Source organism: Kogia breviceps, chromosome 8 (genome assembly GCF_026419965.1).
Source record: "Kogia breviceps isolate mKogBre1 chromosome 8, mKogBre1 haplotype 1, whole genome shotgun sequence".
NCBI classification, from domain to species: domain Eukaryota; kingdom Metazoa; phylum Chordata; class Mammalia; order Artiodactyla; family Physeteridae; genus Kogia; species Kogia breviceps.
The window spans coordinates 67,774,901-67,791,617 of record NC_081317.1 but is presented as its reverse complement, the minus strand read 5'-3'; the positions used below and the strand labels follow the sequence as shown (position 1 = coordinate 67,791,617).

The 16,717-nt window shown below is 38.2% G+C and overlaps 1 protein-coding gene across 7 annotated transcripts in view; it reads right to left on the bottom strand.

The window, feature by feature from the left end:
* Nucleotides 1-16,717, bottom strand: part of SPATA6L (spermatogenesis associated 6 like) — a 59,807-nt gene that overhangs the window by 27,885 nt on the left and 15,205 nt on the right. For 6 of the 7 annotated variants that reach the window (XM_067041591.1, XM_067041586.1, XM_067041587.1 and 3 more), the window contains 2 exons: nt 13,616-13,664; nt 9,582-9,623 (listed from right to left, as the gene is read on the bottom strand). In XM_067041591.1, coding sequence (XP_066897692.1) covers nt 9,582-9,623; nt 13,616-13,664 — 91 coding nt within the window. Of the gene's footprint in view, nt 1-8,102; nt 8,199-9,581; nt 9,624-13,615; nt 13,665-16,717 lie in introns of those variants that run through there. The other variant, XM_067041592.1, reaches the window with a different exon arrangement.

Below are 16,717 nucleotides of genomic sequence, written 5' to 3'. Positions count from 1 at the left end.
AGACGGCACTCAGATAAAAATAGACATTTTGATCACGGCACCTGTTACTCAAGAGGCAACGAATGACTTCTACTACTTTTTGTTTCATGCATAATTTTTAAAAGCCTTCCCAAGTCACTGCAGAGAAAAAGGCTATCTAAAGGGTTGCTCCACAAAATAGAACAAAAGGGAAAAATCTTTCCATCCATCTCTTTCCATCCAACATCGACAAATGTTTTCAAAGGACATACGAGGGCCAGGTCCTAGGGATAGAACAGGCAGACAATGCCCTGTTCACTCAAAGGTTACAGTGTAGACTAGGGTTCCACGTGTTCTGTGATGCAGGAATGTCAGTGTGCCAATGGCTCAGAGAACAGCCAGAGCTGTGGTTCTCAGCAGTACTGGTACCAAACCCAGGGACAATTTGGAAATTTGTGGAGAAATTTCACAGGCAGGAACCAAAGTTCAAGGTATCCTGAAATGCTCAAGACACTCCTGCATGACTTTTTAACATCCTACCAGACATTCTTTCAGGCAAGAAAACTTTTTATAGTTATCTGAGCCTGGAATCTAACTGTTATATATAAACACAAAGCATTTTTTTGTACAACTTAAAAATACACTGAATTTTCAGGAATGCAAGTACCATGTAAATTAAAGAACTGTACTTTGTTTGGATATTTACCAAGACCCTTTTGGCATTTTTTTGTGTGTGTGTGGTACGCGGGCCTCTCACTGTTGTGGCCTCTCCCGTTGCGGAGCACTGGCTCCGGACATGCAGGCTCAGTGGCCATGGCTCACGGGCCCAGCCGCTCCGCGGCATGTGGGATCTTCCCGGACCAGGGCACGAACCTGGGTCCCCTGCATCAGCAGGCGGACTCTCAACCACTGCACCACCAGGGAAGCCCCCCTTCTGGCATTTTGAAAATCATATCACATCCAAATATTACATTTTGCTCAACATTTACATCTTAGTATACATGTCATTTTATTTGATATCATTTTCCTTTGTATTTCTCCTTTATATTATGGCTGGAATACTATATATTTTTTGCAGTGACCTATATAATTGGTTATATTAACTGTGAATATTATTTAAGTATGGTAAAAGGGATAGTATGAAATACTCATTGCCAAAAGATCATCTTGGGTGTAATATGATTAAGAATCACTGAGCTAAAGGATGGAGAAGGTGCCTTCCACAAAACAGGTGCTACACAAGTGGTTTGGACCAAGAGTGGCCCCTGTACAGAGCACCACCAAAAAAGTAACTGTAGTCAGTGAGGTAGCTTTGATACTGACCAGGGTTCCTGGCCTTTGACTAGAGGCCAGATAAGAAACTCAGACAAGGCTTTATTGGGGCCCCTGCAACCTCAGGAGGGAGCAAAAACAAATAATGTTTTCCTTGCTTGCTCAGTCCCGGAGGTGGGGCGAGCTGGTTCCTTATAAGGGGGTGAGGGTAGAGGTGTGTCCAGGGATCAGGCCAGAGGGTGGCTTAGGTGTTTTGCCCACCCCTCCGGTGGGGTGTATTAAGTGCAGACGGCATGCCCAGCACCTTGCATTTGCTCCCTGACACCCTGTTTTTGCTCCAGGCTCTTCAGAAGTGGAAGGTTGGTTTTTTGGTCTCTTTGTCTCTTTTGTCCAGAATTTGCCCCAACTGCCCATGCACGCAGTTATTTTTAGTCCCATATAGTTTCTTTGTATTTTGTTGCTGGAGGATAGGTGTGTCCAGGTGCACGCATTGTAGCAAAGGGTCCCAGGTCCCAGCCTGTCTCAACTTTACTGTTTTGTGACTCCTCTTTTATTTGTCTGAAGAATTCTGATGAAGGTATATTTTGGTGCATCAACTGTAGAAAATAACTGACCTTACATGAAATAATATGATGGATTAATTTCTTCCGACTTATTCCATTTAATATGAATGTTTGGATTCTAACAAGGATCAAAGTGCAAAAAGAATGTGTTCTACATTTTTCATCATATTTCTTTCTCTTCTTCCCTTCTCAGACATGCTCCAGCCACAAAGGACTGATGATGTGTCTTTCCCTCCTCTGCTCTGCACTTCCTCAGCTTATGCTATTTCTTACAAAACATCCTTTCTTCCTTCCCATCCTGCTGAGATTCTATTCATCTCTCAAGTTTCACCTTAAGTGTCTTATAGTATCTCCAACATAACAGGTCCAAAATAGAACTCTTGACTTTTTTCCACAAATCAGCTCTCCCCTACCTTCCCATCAGAGGAACCAGTACTAGTTACTCAAGCCAAAAATCTAGGATTTATCCTTGATTCCACTCTTACTCCTTACATCAATCCATCAGCAAGTTCTGTTGACTATATCTCCAAAATAAATCTAAATTTTTTTCCCTTCTCTCTATTATTACAGCTGCCACCATGGTCCAAGCCCCCACCCTCCTCTCTCCTGGACTGCTGCCATGACCTCCTAGCTGGTCTCCCTGCTTCCATTCTTCCTGAACTCAAATCTATTCCCCACACACTGTGAGGTTACATCAGATTGTGACTTTCACCTGGTTAAACCTTCCAATAGGCTTGCCATCATATTAGAATAAAATCTAAGCATCTTATCCTAGCCTTTAAGACTCTGTATAATCAGGGGGCTTCCCTGGTGGCACAGTGGTTGAGAGTCGGCCTGCCGATGCAGGGGACACGGGTTCGTGCCCTGGTCCGGGAAGATCCCACATGCCGCGGAGCGGCTGGGCCCGTGAGCCATGGCCGCTGAGCCTGCGCGTCCGGAGCCTGTGCTCTGCAACGGGAGAGGCCGCAACAGTGAGAGGTCCGCGTACCGCAAAAAAAAAAAAAAAAAGACTGTATAATCAGGCCTCTAATCACCTCTCCTACTTCCTTTATTATCACTCTCCTCCTTGGTCATTCCATAGCATCCCTCCTGCCCTTCTTGCTGTCCCTCAAACACACCGAGGTCATCTCTACCTTAGAGATTTGTCCATCTTTAGACTTCCCTGGTGGCGCAGTGGTTAAGAATCTGCCTGCCAATGCAGGGGACATAGGTTCAACCCCTGGTCTGGGAAGATCCCACATGCCACAGAGCAACTAAGCCCGTGGGCCACAACTACTGAGCCTGCCCTCTAGAGCCTGCAAGCCACAACTACTGAGTCCGCATGCTGCAACTACTGAAGCCCGCCTAGAGCCCATGCTCCACAACAAGAGAAAACACCTCAATGAGAAACCCACACACTGCAACGAACAGTAGCCCTAGCTTGCCGCAACTAAAGTAAGCCTGTGTGCAGCAACAAAGAACCAATGCAGCAAAAAATAAAATAAATAAATAAATAAATTTATACATATATTTAAAAAAAGGTACTGGATTTAGGGCTCACTCTAAATCCAGGATAATCTCACCTTGAGATCCTTAACTTAATTGGCATCATACATTCAATGATCTGTGATAGCAGCCCAGCAATGCTCCCCACACTACACTGGTCTCCACAAACATCGTGTGTTTTCGATTGTATGTTCCTATTGGGAACAAACACCTGGTATGATGCTCTACACAGTGGGCTTTTCCTTTTTCCTTTCATATGTTTTTGGCTAGTTCTTGTCACTGCATCCAAAATGATAGCTATTACTTACTATTCCTACATTTAGCAAGAATTAAGATAAAAATGAGAGGTCCGAGAATTGGAAGTGAGTTATCTGCTATCTTTGGAATCACCGGAATAAAAAAGAAACTGAAATAGGGTTAGAGAAACAGAAGGCTGTGAAGCTTCTCAATTCTGTCTCTCTGGTTTGGTCATTTTCTAAAGATCCAAACTACCACCCAGTGTGAAAATGTCAGCACACCAAGGGGATGTTACAGCAAGAGCCTAGGTTATAAATAATAAATAAACATGTGCACAGGCTGAGCAAGTCTCATAAGCCAAGTAAAATGCCTGAAAGAGCTCGGTGTTCTTAATAGGCTAATGGCACAGACAGGGACATCGTCAATGCCATTAGTGAAAAACTTCTCCCTGAAAAAGGAAACAAATGAGACTTTAAGAGAAATAATAATTTTAATAACGATACCGGTTCTAGAAATATCTAACATTGAGAGAGCATATCAGAATTGACAGCTTGCTTCCCCATATGGAGTCTCACTTGATTCCTTTTTTACAGATAACTGAGGCTCTATGAGTTGAAAACACTTGTCATGATGCCAAATGGCAAAGTAGGAATTCAAAACCAGATCATCTGAGGCAGGAGTTCTTTCTTGCTGATGCCTAGTAAACATCACTACAAAGTATAAAATCAAGCTCTGGGGCTTCCCTGGTGGCGCAGTCATTAAGAATCCACCTGCCAATGCAGGGGACACGGGTTCGAGCCCTGGTCCGGGAAGATCATATGCTGTGGAGCAACTAAGCCCGTGAACCACAACTACTGAAGCCTGCGTGACTAGAGCCCGCGCTCCGCAACAAGAGAAGCCACCGCAATGAGAAGCCTGCGCACCACAACAAAGAGTAGCCCCCACTCACCGCAACTAAAAAACGCCTGCGAGCAGCAACGAAGACCCAACGCAGCCAAAAAATAAATTCATTAATTTAAAAAAATCAAGCTCTGATTCACGGAATGGGTGCCCACTAAAAAAGGGCACTTTACAGCTGGACTGAGCATTTTACAGCTGGACTGAATATACATGACTTATCCCAAAGTAGAAGTTTCTGTGTAAGAGTTCAATTAAAAAAAAAAAAAAGTACCAAGCTCACTGTCAAACAGAACTATGCTGCCCCCCTGTGTCTATTTGCTTTTTCCCATCTTTGTAAACTGAAGACCCAGAGGAGTCTTTATTACTTCTAAGCCAAATCACTGGATCTCTTCATTCTTTAGAAGTAAAATCATATGCAAATCTGAGGTACTTGTATCACAAACTTAATGGTTATAATATGTCTTTTGATTATAGTAAGTGTGTTTAAAAGTGCTATGAAAAAATATCAAATACAGTAATATCTACAACAAAATGAAAAGGTAACAATTCGGCCAACGAAGAATTGTTCCCTGAGAACCTAAATGTGGCCCATGTGACCCCAAAGCACAGTCCACTTGAGACTTTAAGCAAATCATTTTTAATTAATTAGCTAGTATCAAGAGCCAGCAGATCAAGGCGGTTCACCGCCGCCACTCTGTACCTGGTGCCACCGGCATACCACCAGGAAGTGGCACAGTGTAGGGCATTTTCTAAGTACACCTTCAATAAACATATGTTGGACAAATTAATGGATCAATCTGTAATGCATCTGAAGCTAAACAAAATTAATTATATCAAGCAATTCAAGTTTAATTCTGTAGGGCCTTAACTATACTTACACCCCTACTTCCCTATCGATACTTTTGAGCTTTAAGCTTTTTCGGCTGGCAATAAGATACTGGAATGTCGTCCCCCCCCCGGGCAGAAACCGTTCCGAGCAAACAGGTATGGCGGGGGATGAAACCTCGAGCAAACCAGTATGGCGGGTGATAAGAATGATTAAGCCAGAGTTTAAAGGTCGCCCTAGCCAACCATAACTCATGTGACTCAACCCCCCACCACAAAAACACGAAAATGTAAAGTAGGCATCCGACAGCTAACCAATCAAGGAACTAGAGCCAAGACCCCACTCCGGTAAATGTAAAGTAGGCATCCGACAGCCAACCAATCAAGGAAGTAGAGCCAAGTCCCCACTCCGGTCCAGGAACAAACAAACCAATGAGAAAAAAAACCCTTGATATATCCACACTTTGCATAATGAAAAATGAAAGCTATAAAATGTATGTGATTCCGCTTGGGGGGGTTCCTCTTCGGCCTCCTGCGTGAGGACCAAGGAACCCCGGTGCACCGGCTCCTAATAAACCTCTTGCGTGTTGCAGCGACTCTCGACTCTTGGCGGTTCTTGGGCGAGCTGGGATCCCTCAGAGACCGTTCAGGTCTAACAATTCCACTAAAATTACAATCTGAAACTGAAGGATTGTACACAAAAGGAAGACAAGTACAATACAGCCCCCACTTTGTAGCTGATTAACTTCTGAGTTATAACCTGTAAGCATGCACTCAGCTTCAATATTCTCCAGTCATCACAATTTTGAACTATTCTTGCAATCTTCTCACAGATGGATTTCCGGTCAAGTAAAAAAAAAAATGGCAGTCAAAAAAATACCAAATTTTTTAAAGTTGCAGGAAATATATATTCAACCTATATATATATATACATATATACATTAAATATACATATACTAAATATTATACATATTTAAATTTAGGTATATATATGTGACTTTGTGTTTGTGTATATGTCTATATATTTTAGAATTGGTTGAATATACTAAATGCATTATATATATTAAATGCATTATAAAAGGCCTAAGAAAGATATACAACAAATTGTTAATTGTAATTATTGTCAGAAGTTATTGATGAATGTGGCTTTTTACTTTTTATTTTATATTATTTTGTTACTTAAAATTTTTACAGTGAGAATATTTATTATAGATATTGGGTAATCTTTTTAAGTCACGAAAAATTAAATAAGATCAAAATGGTCCTGCTTCTATTTTGTTAGGATACTAAAATATAACTTGCCAGTCAACAGTGACATATGTTTGAACATAAAATTGGGTCAAATAAAAAACTTATGGAAGAAAACTCAATGCCCTGATTTTAGCCTGTGACTTTTAGGCTAAAAAATATTCAGTGAGAATTGCTGAAAGGCAGGTAGGATGCATGTCTGATCTTCCCTCTGTTCTGCCTACCTAAGGAAGCACTGACATATACAAGTGTGTCCATCCCGAGACCCAACGAGAGTGGGGTTCTTATCTGTTTTCAGGACATGCCTCTGCCAACAAACCAAGCAGCAGAAGAAAGAACTACAGACTCCTGGGTCCACTCCACTCCACTGGGGCCCTGACCTGCTCCAGAACAGCCACAGTAGGCAGGGCCATGATCCTCATAAAAGCCTCCACAGCCACCTCTGCTTTAGCTGAGGCATCTGCCAGACTCACCTTCCTTCTCCCATGCTTTCTTAAGAAAAAGAAAGTTTCACACAATAAAATATCAAAATAATGCAACAAAACAGGGGAAATACATATGTGTTAAGCATAATTGATTTAAAACTTTGCTAAAAATATCAGGAATTTATACCAAAATGCAATGTTAATATGCAGACGTCACTCCACAAGTAATCAAAGGACACTGACAGTCATACTATACAGAAGGAAAGAAAGAAAACAAATTATAATATGGGAAAATGGAAAATTTCTGAAGTAAATTTAAAATGTTAAGGTTGTCACAAATCATATCTAAAAAGAAGGGACCGGAAAATATGGTGAAATATATTTTAAAGAATTATTACACACTTTATAAACACAAAAAATCCAAATGATAGCATCCAGCATTAGCTAGGATATGGGAAACAGGCACTCTACAGTGCTGAATGCAGTAGAAATAATGGAAACTTGCTGGGGATCAGTTTACTCTCAGGTTATAAGATATGGTTCAATCTAGCAATTCTATTGTTTACAAATATATCAAGAGAAAAAATAATTGTTATAAATATATGAAAGACAAAGAAATCCTAATGCGCAACAATATCAATGTAAGATTGGTAATAACACTATGGAAAATACATAGCTATTGAAAATGACAAATAAGTTACCTACAGGTAACAATGTAGAGTGAAAAAGTAAAACCCCAAATATTATTTACAGACTTTTTATAGACCTATAGAAACACATAAGTAAATTCATGAAATTCTTCATGATACCAAAAATAATGCTTTTCGATCTGTTTTTAAAAATTACAATATAACAGTAACATAATTGGGGAAGATAGTAAGAGAAGAAAATGTATGTGACATTATTTATGTAAAAATTCCATATCCATGTGTTCTTGTAACCACAGAGAAATAGCAAGAAACATGTTCACCAAAATATAGATAAAGCTTTCCTCATCATTTTGGGATGCTTTTTACAAGTTAAAACTGTGAAGCTGGGAAGGGAAAGGGCAAAGCATATGGTAGCAAAGATCAGAAGAGTATTAGAAATGTTTCTGAGTTTTAGGTATCCTCTCTCTCTCTCTCACATACACACACACACACACACACACACACACACACACACACACAGAGACAGACTCTAAAATCACCAGATAATCAGCCACATTGAGAAACTCTGAGAAGTGGTGTCACCAGGCGGCAGTTCCTACTTGCTCTCACTAGCTCAGGTCTCTTGCATAATACAAAACAAAGTCATCACAGAACAGTTTCCTCCAAAAGTCCCATGATTCCAGCACAGAGGTCTAAAACTTTTTCTGCAAAGGGCCAGAGAATAAATATTTTAGACTTTGAAAGCCATATAGTCACAACTACTGAACCCTCATTCCAGCACAAAAGCAGCCATAAACAATACTTCTATGAATGAGCATGGATAAAACATCACAGACCATGAAATGTGAATTTCATATAATTTTCATGTATCAGTAAATATTCTTCTTCAAAAAAATTTCTTTCAAACCATTTAGAAATGTAAAACCCAAAGACAGTTTGGCAGTTCCTTAAAAAGTTAAACATGGAGTTACCATGTGACCCAGCGATTCCACTCCTAGGTATATACCCAAATACATACCCAAGAGAACAGAAAACACATATACACACAACTTGTACATGAATGTTCACAGAAGTGTTACTCATAATATCCAGAAGGGGAAACAACTCTAATGTCCATCAACTGATGAATGGATAAACAAAATTCGGCATATTCATATAAAAGAACATTATTTAATCATAAAAAGGAAGGAAGTACTGATATATGCTTCAACAAGGATGAACTTTGAAAACATTTTGCTAAGTGAAAGAAGCCAGACATAAAAGGGCACAAATTGTGATTCCATTTACATGAAATGTCCAGAATGAGGAAATCAATTAGAGATAGTAAGTAGATTAGTGGTGGCCAGGGGTTGCGAGGAGGAGGGAATGAGGAGTGACTGCTAATAAGTACAGGGTAATAAAAATTACCTTTTGGGGATAATAAAAATTCTAAAATCAGATAGTGGTGATGGTCACACAATCTTGTGAACATACTAAAAACAATTGAATTGTACACTTGAAAATGGTGAATTTTATAGTATATGAAGTAAATCTTAATTCTTAAAAATGTAGAAGCCATTCTTAACTCACAGGCCATACAAAAACAGACTGCAGGTTGGATTTGGCCTGGGGGCTGTCGTTTGCCAACCCTGTTCTAGCATCAACAGAGAAGATGGCTTTGGGTTTCACACACACACAAACACACACTCTCACTCACTCACTCACTCTACAAATTACGATGCGGCCAAAGGCAAACACTTGAAAGAAGCTGAGACAGGACTAAAAAAATTATTTGATGATTATTAGATAAAATTATGAAAAAATGGAAAGTCAAAGAACCTGTTTAAGCTATGCTTACTGCTTTTTCAAACCCATAAAGTTACTCTTCTGAAAGTGGGCAAAATTAAACAGACCGGTGGGGGTAAAAAGCATGTGTTATAAAAAGCACAGCTTTTAAATGCCAGTCCCCATTTTGCCATGCCAAAATCCTTTTAAAATTAAATTAAACTAATTTAGAAATTCATTTATTGGCACATTACCTGGAGGCACTAGCTGTATTAACTCAAACCTGGTTAGAAAGCCTAAAAAGGAAAAATGAGATATTAATACTTTAGAATACTGTCAGAGTTTTTCATTAATTACTAAGTTTAAAACTGCCATAACACCCCTTTTACATTACTACTACTGATAGTAAGTGGCATACCAACAATGATTCAGGTATTTCTAAACCCAGTAAATTGGGGGCATGGGGTGAGAATAACTGAGTTATAAACATAGCATTTTGTCTCCTGAAAAATATTGACAAAATATGATATTTTCTCTCTTAAAGATGTATTCATAAATCACGGAAATAACAATATACTACTTTTCATTTTAAAAATTCAAAATACAACTGTTATCCATTAACCTATAAAAGCTTATCTTGCTTAAAACAGTATGCTATATGACTATATAAATTAGACATAAAACAACATTTTTTTATATTTCCTGAGTTCAAAATATATTTAGAAATAGTGAGCCCGAAGAAGATATACAGATTGCCAACAAACACATGAAAGAATGCTCAAAATCACTAATCATTAGAGAAATGCAAATCAAGACTACAATGAGGTATCACCTCACACCGGTCAGAATGGCCATCATCAAAAAATCTACAAACAATAAATGCCGGATAGGGTGTAGAGAAAACGGAACCCTCTTGTACTGTTGGTGGGAATGTAAATTGATAGCCACTATGGAGAACAGTATGGAGGTTCCTTAAAAAACTAAAAATAGAACTATCATACGACCCAGCAATCCCACTACTGGACATATACCCTGAGAAAACCATAATTCAACAAGAGTCATGTACCACAATGTTCACTGCAGCTCTATTTACAATAGCAAGGACATGGAAGCAACCTAAGTGTCCATCAACAGATGAATGGATAAAGAAGATGTGGCACATATGTACAATGGAATACTCAGCCATAAAAAGAAATGAAATTGAGGTATTTGTAGTGAGGTGGATGGACCTAGAGTCTGTCATACACAGTGAAGTAAGTCAGAAAGAGAAAAACAAATACCTCATGCTAACACATATATATGGAATCTAAAAAAAAATAAAATAAAAATGTTCTGAAGAACCTAGGGGCAAGACAGGAATAAAGATGCAGATGTAGAGAATGGACTTGAGGACATGGGGAGGGGGAAGGGTAAGCTGAGATGAAGTGAGAGAGTGGCATGGACTTATATACACTACCAAATGTAAAATAGATAGCTAGTGGGAAGCAGCCACATAGCACAGGGAGAGCAGCTTGGTGCTTCGTGACCACCTAGAGGGGTGGGATAGGGAGGGTGGGAGGGAGACGCAAGACGGAGGGGATATGGGGATATATGTATAGATATAGCTGATTCATTTTGTTATAAAGCAGAAACTAACACACCATTGTAAAGCAATTATACTCCAATAAAGATATTAAAAAAAAATAGTGAGCCCATGTTCAATGTCTATAAGGCCAAGAATAAAATTTAAATATTAAAAGTAATTTAAAATACAAATGGTATAACAATAAACAATCAGTAAAGATAATTCCCACAAAATATTAGAAGTAAAAACATTTTAATATAGATAATAATAGTGATTATAGTTAATACTGTACTTGAAAGTTACTAAGAGAGTAGATCTTAAATGTTCTCACCACAGAAAAGAAATGGTAATTATGTGATGTGCTAGAGGTATAAGCTAACACTACTGTAATAATCATTTTGCAAACTATCTGAGTATCAAATCAACATGTTGTTACCTTAAACTTACACACTGTTGTATGTCAATTATATCCTCAAATGAAGCTGAAAAATATATATACAATAAAAGTAAAATTCTCCCTTTGTAGATTTATGAAAAACATGAATACATGAGGACAGAATTTTAAATGCCAAGAAACTTAAAAGCCAAGACACCCCATAATTTTGGGTTTTCCAAACAGGAAGAAGGACTATATCCTTTCCAACCATCACCCCAATGGTAATGTAAAGGGTTTAATCTACCTTAGTCTCTAAATTCCTTACACTCAATTAATTCTCACCACGTGTCCTGTCATGAATTGGAAGACTTAATATTGTTTAGATGGCAATATTTTCCAAACTGATCTACAGGTTCAATGCAATCTATCATCGCCTATCAACATCCTAGCTGGCTTCTTTGCAGAAACGGACAAGCTGATCCTAAAATTCGTATGGCAAACTAAGGGAACCCAAATAGCAAAAACAGGCTTGAAAAAGAAGAACTAAGTTGGAGGACTCACACTTCCTGATAAAACTTTCTATAAAGCTACAATAATCAAAATAGTGTGGCACTGGAATAATGATAAATTTATGAATAGATGGAATAGAATTGAGACCTCCCCACCCCCCAAAAAACACCTCATGTTTACAGTCAATTGATTTTCAAGAGGAGTGCCATGACCATTCAGTGGGGGAAAACTACTCTTAGTAACAATGGTGCTGTGACAACTGGATATCCAGATGCAAAAGAATGAAGTTGGACCCTTAGCTCATGCCATTTACAAAAGTCAACTCAATATATATTGTGGACTTAAATGTAAGAGCTAAAATGATAAAACTCTTAGAAGAAAATATAGACATAAATCTTTGACTTGAATTACACAATGGTTTCTTAGTTATGACATCAAAGGCAGAAGTAACAAAAGAAAAATAGATAAAATATAATTCATCAAAATTAAAAACTTTTGTGTTTCAGAGAACACCATTTAGAAAGCAAAAAGAGGGCTTCCCTGGTGGCGCAGTGGTTGAGAGTCCACCTGCCGATGCAGGGGACACAGGTTCGTGCCCCGGTCCAGGAAGATCCCACATGCCATGGAGCGGCTAGGCCCATGAGCCATGGCTGCTGAGCCTGCGCGTCTGGAGCCTGTGCTCCACAAAGGGAGAGTCCACAACAGTGAGAGGCCCGCGTACCACACACACACAAAAATAGTCCAAAGAATGGGAGAAAGTATTTGTCAATCATACATCTGATGTGAAAGTTATATCTATAATATATAAAGAACTTACAACTCAATAATAATAACCCAATTAAAATATAGGAAGAGGATCCGAATAGACACTTCTCCAAAGAAGATATACAAATGGCCAATAAGCACATGAAAAAATGCTCAACATCATTAGCTATCAGGGAAATGCAAATCAAACCCACGAGGTACCACTTCATATTCACAAGGATGGCTACCAATCAAAAGGATAAATAATAACAAGTGTTGGCCAGGATGTGGAGAAATCAAATCTCATATATTGCTGGTGGAACGTAAAATGATACAACTCCTGGTATAGTCTGGAAATTCCTCAAAAAATTAAACTGAGTTACCATATGACCCAGAAAGTCTACTCCTAGGCATACACCCAAGAGAAATAAAAACATGTTTACAAAAAAAACTTATACACAAATATTTATAGCAGCATTATTCATCATAGCACCAAAGCAAAAATAATCCAGATGTTCATCATCAGATGAATGGATAAACAAAATGTGGTTTTTCCATAAAATGGGACATTATTTGGACATAAAAAGAAGTGAAATCTTGACACATTCTATAGCAAGGAAAAATCTTGAAAACATTATGCTAAATGAAAGAATCCAGTTACAAATGACCACATATTATATAATTGCACATATATGAAATATCCAGAATAAGCAAATCTATAGAGGCAGAAAGATTAGTCAGTAGTTGCCTAGGGCTGGAAGGGATGAGGAAGAATGGGTATAGGGTTTCTTTCCGTGGTGATGAAAATGTTCTAAAATTGATTATCGTGATGGTTACACAACTCTGTTAAGATACAAAAACCATTTAATTGTAATAAACAGAATCATACCATCCAGTAAATGCCATATATATCTAAAAAAGGGTTTGTAATTGAATCAATGACATGATTGAAATTTTACACAGACTATCTTGAACATAAATATGGGGTGAATATGGAAGTATCACAACTTAGAAAATAGAATTTTACATCTGTGAATTACATATACACAATAGTCTCTCTCTCTTTTGTTGGGGGTGAAGGAGGGAGTACCTACTTTCTAAAATGTCTGCTACAGCTCCAGGATCTATTGCATTTTCAAATACCTGCAGGAAAAAAAATGGGGAAAATAAATCTTCAAAGTTTTATTAATATATACTTATAGAAAATCTAGATCATATTCTTCCAAATAATTAACACATGTCAAATCCAGCCATATAATATTTTAGGATTCAACAGGAGTACCTTTAATAGGTATGTGGTTAAAAGTTCAACAAATGACTATAGAATAAATGAATGAGAATTAACACAACACCAAGTACGAGAAAAATTTAAGTTAGCTGAATCTACCACATGTTCAAAACGCCATCTACTTGACCTAGCCCCACAGTTTGTTGTTAAAAGCACATCTGGCATCTACCTGAAAGAGTCTTGTTTGAGTACTTAGAAAAACATCCTGAATACAACAGATACTCATTACATGTTAACTGAATGAATGACTTCTCTTCCCAAGCAACTGGTTGTGCTAAAAAGGAACATAAATAAAAATTCTATGTGCAACACAAAAGAAAAGCTAAGTACTCAGCTAGACTCTCACAGAATCCAAAAATAACGAGAGAGCCTCATAAGTTTTAGGTGTATCATGAAGCACAAGAAAAACACTGTGATACCTGTCTACCCACAGCCAAATAGGTTTATTTTGTCCTTGAGATAAAAGGGCCTAGAGGACTGAAGTAAAGGCATAACATGACCCTCTCCCTGAACTCTAGAACCCTGTAAGAAACACAAGTTTTCAGCAGAGTTTGATTTCAGGCATTAAATTTCTGATTTAAATGGTGTTTAACCTTAAACATGATTAAAATCTGCTCTTGATCCAAAACCAGGTCTGCTTTAACTACAAACTGACTACAAAATGGAGGCTGTCCCCTGTAATCCATTTCTGTCTTACTTACTTGGATTTAACAAGCAAATGTGAGTGAGCTGGGGTTTTTTCCAAAATTATTTCAGTAATATTAGTTCATCCCTTCTCTTCATCCATGTCTAAGAATTTTCTCAAGGATGATCGAGGGGAATAAATGATCAACATGAATGGGGAATAAATGATCAACATGAACTGCTCAAACACAATGGCTCATACATTCTTTATGAGTCATTTCTTGTTTATCTGAATGCTTTAGAACATTGAATTCTGAATTATACAGAAGGTCCAAGGAGGAGAAAGTGTTTTCGCTACTCCCTGCAAGTATTTGCAGCTAGAGAATGGAACAGATACAAGAAAGCTAGAGCCAACTGGTAGAAAGCTTGAATATGAACTCAAACAGCTCACACAAGAAGGCAATTTTTCAAAATTTAAAATAAAGCATTTATTTAATTGCACTTTCTAAAATGAGAAATGGTCTGTGATATCTAGTAATCTCAAATACACAGCTTTGTGACATCTAGAGTGTGACTCTGAAACTCATTCTCCTCTTCTGCAAGTCAGGGAGCTTGGACTAGATGACCTCCAAAGTCATTTACAGATTAATTTACAGCTTCTACAATTTTACATCCTTGGGCTTCTTATAAAAAGATTTTTAAAGTCTTCTAGAGAAGCAAATTTACAATTGATAAAACTAATAAGGAAATTCTTGGGGGAAAAAAATAGACTGGATTTTCACCACCCACTTTTTAACCAAGACCAACATTGAAATGGTTAGAACTAGGTTCCTTTGGATTTGGACTGTATGTTCCAAGGTAATATCCATTTATTCCTCTCTTAACCAACCAGTTTGGAAGACTATTTAAATTAACAGGCTGACTCAGGATGAGAAAAACAAATACCGTATGCTAACTCATATATATGGAATCTAAAAAAAAAGAAAAATGGTTCTGATGAACCTAGGGGCAAGACAGGAATAAAGATGCAGATGTAGAGAATGGACTTGAGGACACAGGGAGGTGGAAGGGTAAGCTGGGACGAAGTGAGAGAGTAGCATGGACATATATACACTACCAAATGTAAAACAGATAGCTAGTGGGAAGCAGCCACATAGCACAGGGAGGTCAGCTCGGTGCTTTGTGACCACCTAGAGGGGTGGGATAGGGAGGGTGGGAGGGAGACGCAAGACGGAGGGGATATGGGGATATATATATACATATAGCTGATTCACTTTGTTATACAGCAGAAACTAACACAACATTGTAAAGCAATTATATTCCAATAAAGATGTTAAAAAAAGAAAAAAAGAAACCAAAGACAGCAGTGGAGGATGGATTAAAATGTATGATGGCAAGGGACCAAAGCCTTTGGAAATGATGCCATAAATGTGTATTTGATCATACACAAAGTAAGTAATGATCAATATTAAGTAATAAGGCACATTATAACTGAATTAACAGATGAGAATTTTTTGGTGTTGTTGCCCTATTGTATGTGTGTTTCTATGTTTTAAGAATTGTGTGGCTATAGTTTGCTCTCTCCCCACTCCTTACATAATACTTATATTTTATCACATCTATAAAGTGCATTAATTGAGGTAAAAATAAAACAAGGGAAACATAAAAAAAAAATGGTACTGATGAACCTAGTGGCAGGACAGGAATAAAGACACAGACATAGAGAATGAACTTAAGGACACGGTGGGGGCTGGGGAAGGGGAAGCTGGGACGAAGTGAGAGAGTATCATGGACATATATACACTACCAAATGTAAAATAGATAGCTAGTGGGAAGCACCTGCAAAGCACAGGGAGATCAGGTGCTTTGTGACCACCTAGATGGGTAGGATAGGGAGGGTGGGAGGGAGGCACAGGAGGGAGGGTGTATGGGGATATATGTATACATATAGCTGATTCACTTTGTTATACAGCAGAAACTAACACAACACTGTAAAGCAATTATACTCCAATAAAGATGTAAAAAATTAATTAATTAATGGGCTGTGATTTATAAAAATATTACACACAGCCCTAGCCCTTTCAAAAATTAATCCTCATCTCCTCTGCTACTCTGTTTGAAATAGACAGGTCATTTTCTGGGCACAACCATCCAGACCTTTGAAAGTGACAGGCCTTACCCTGAAACCTTCCCATTCTCATCCCCTCCCCAAAAGAACCATCTCAGTGATATTTTTTGGGACAAAATCATAGGCTTTTCAAGGTTAAAATTGATTCAATCTCTA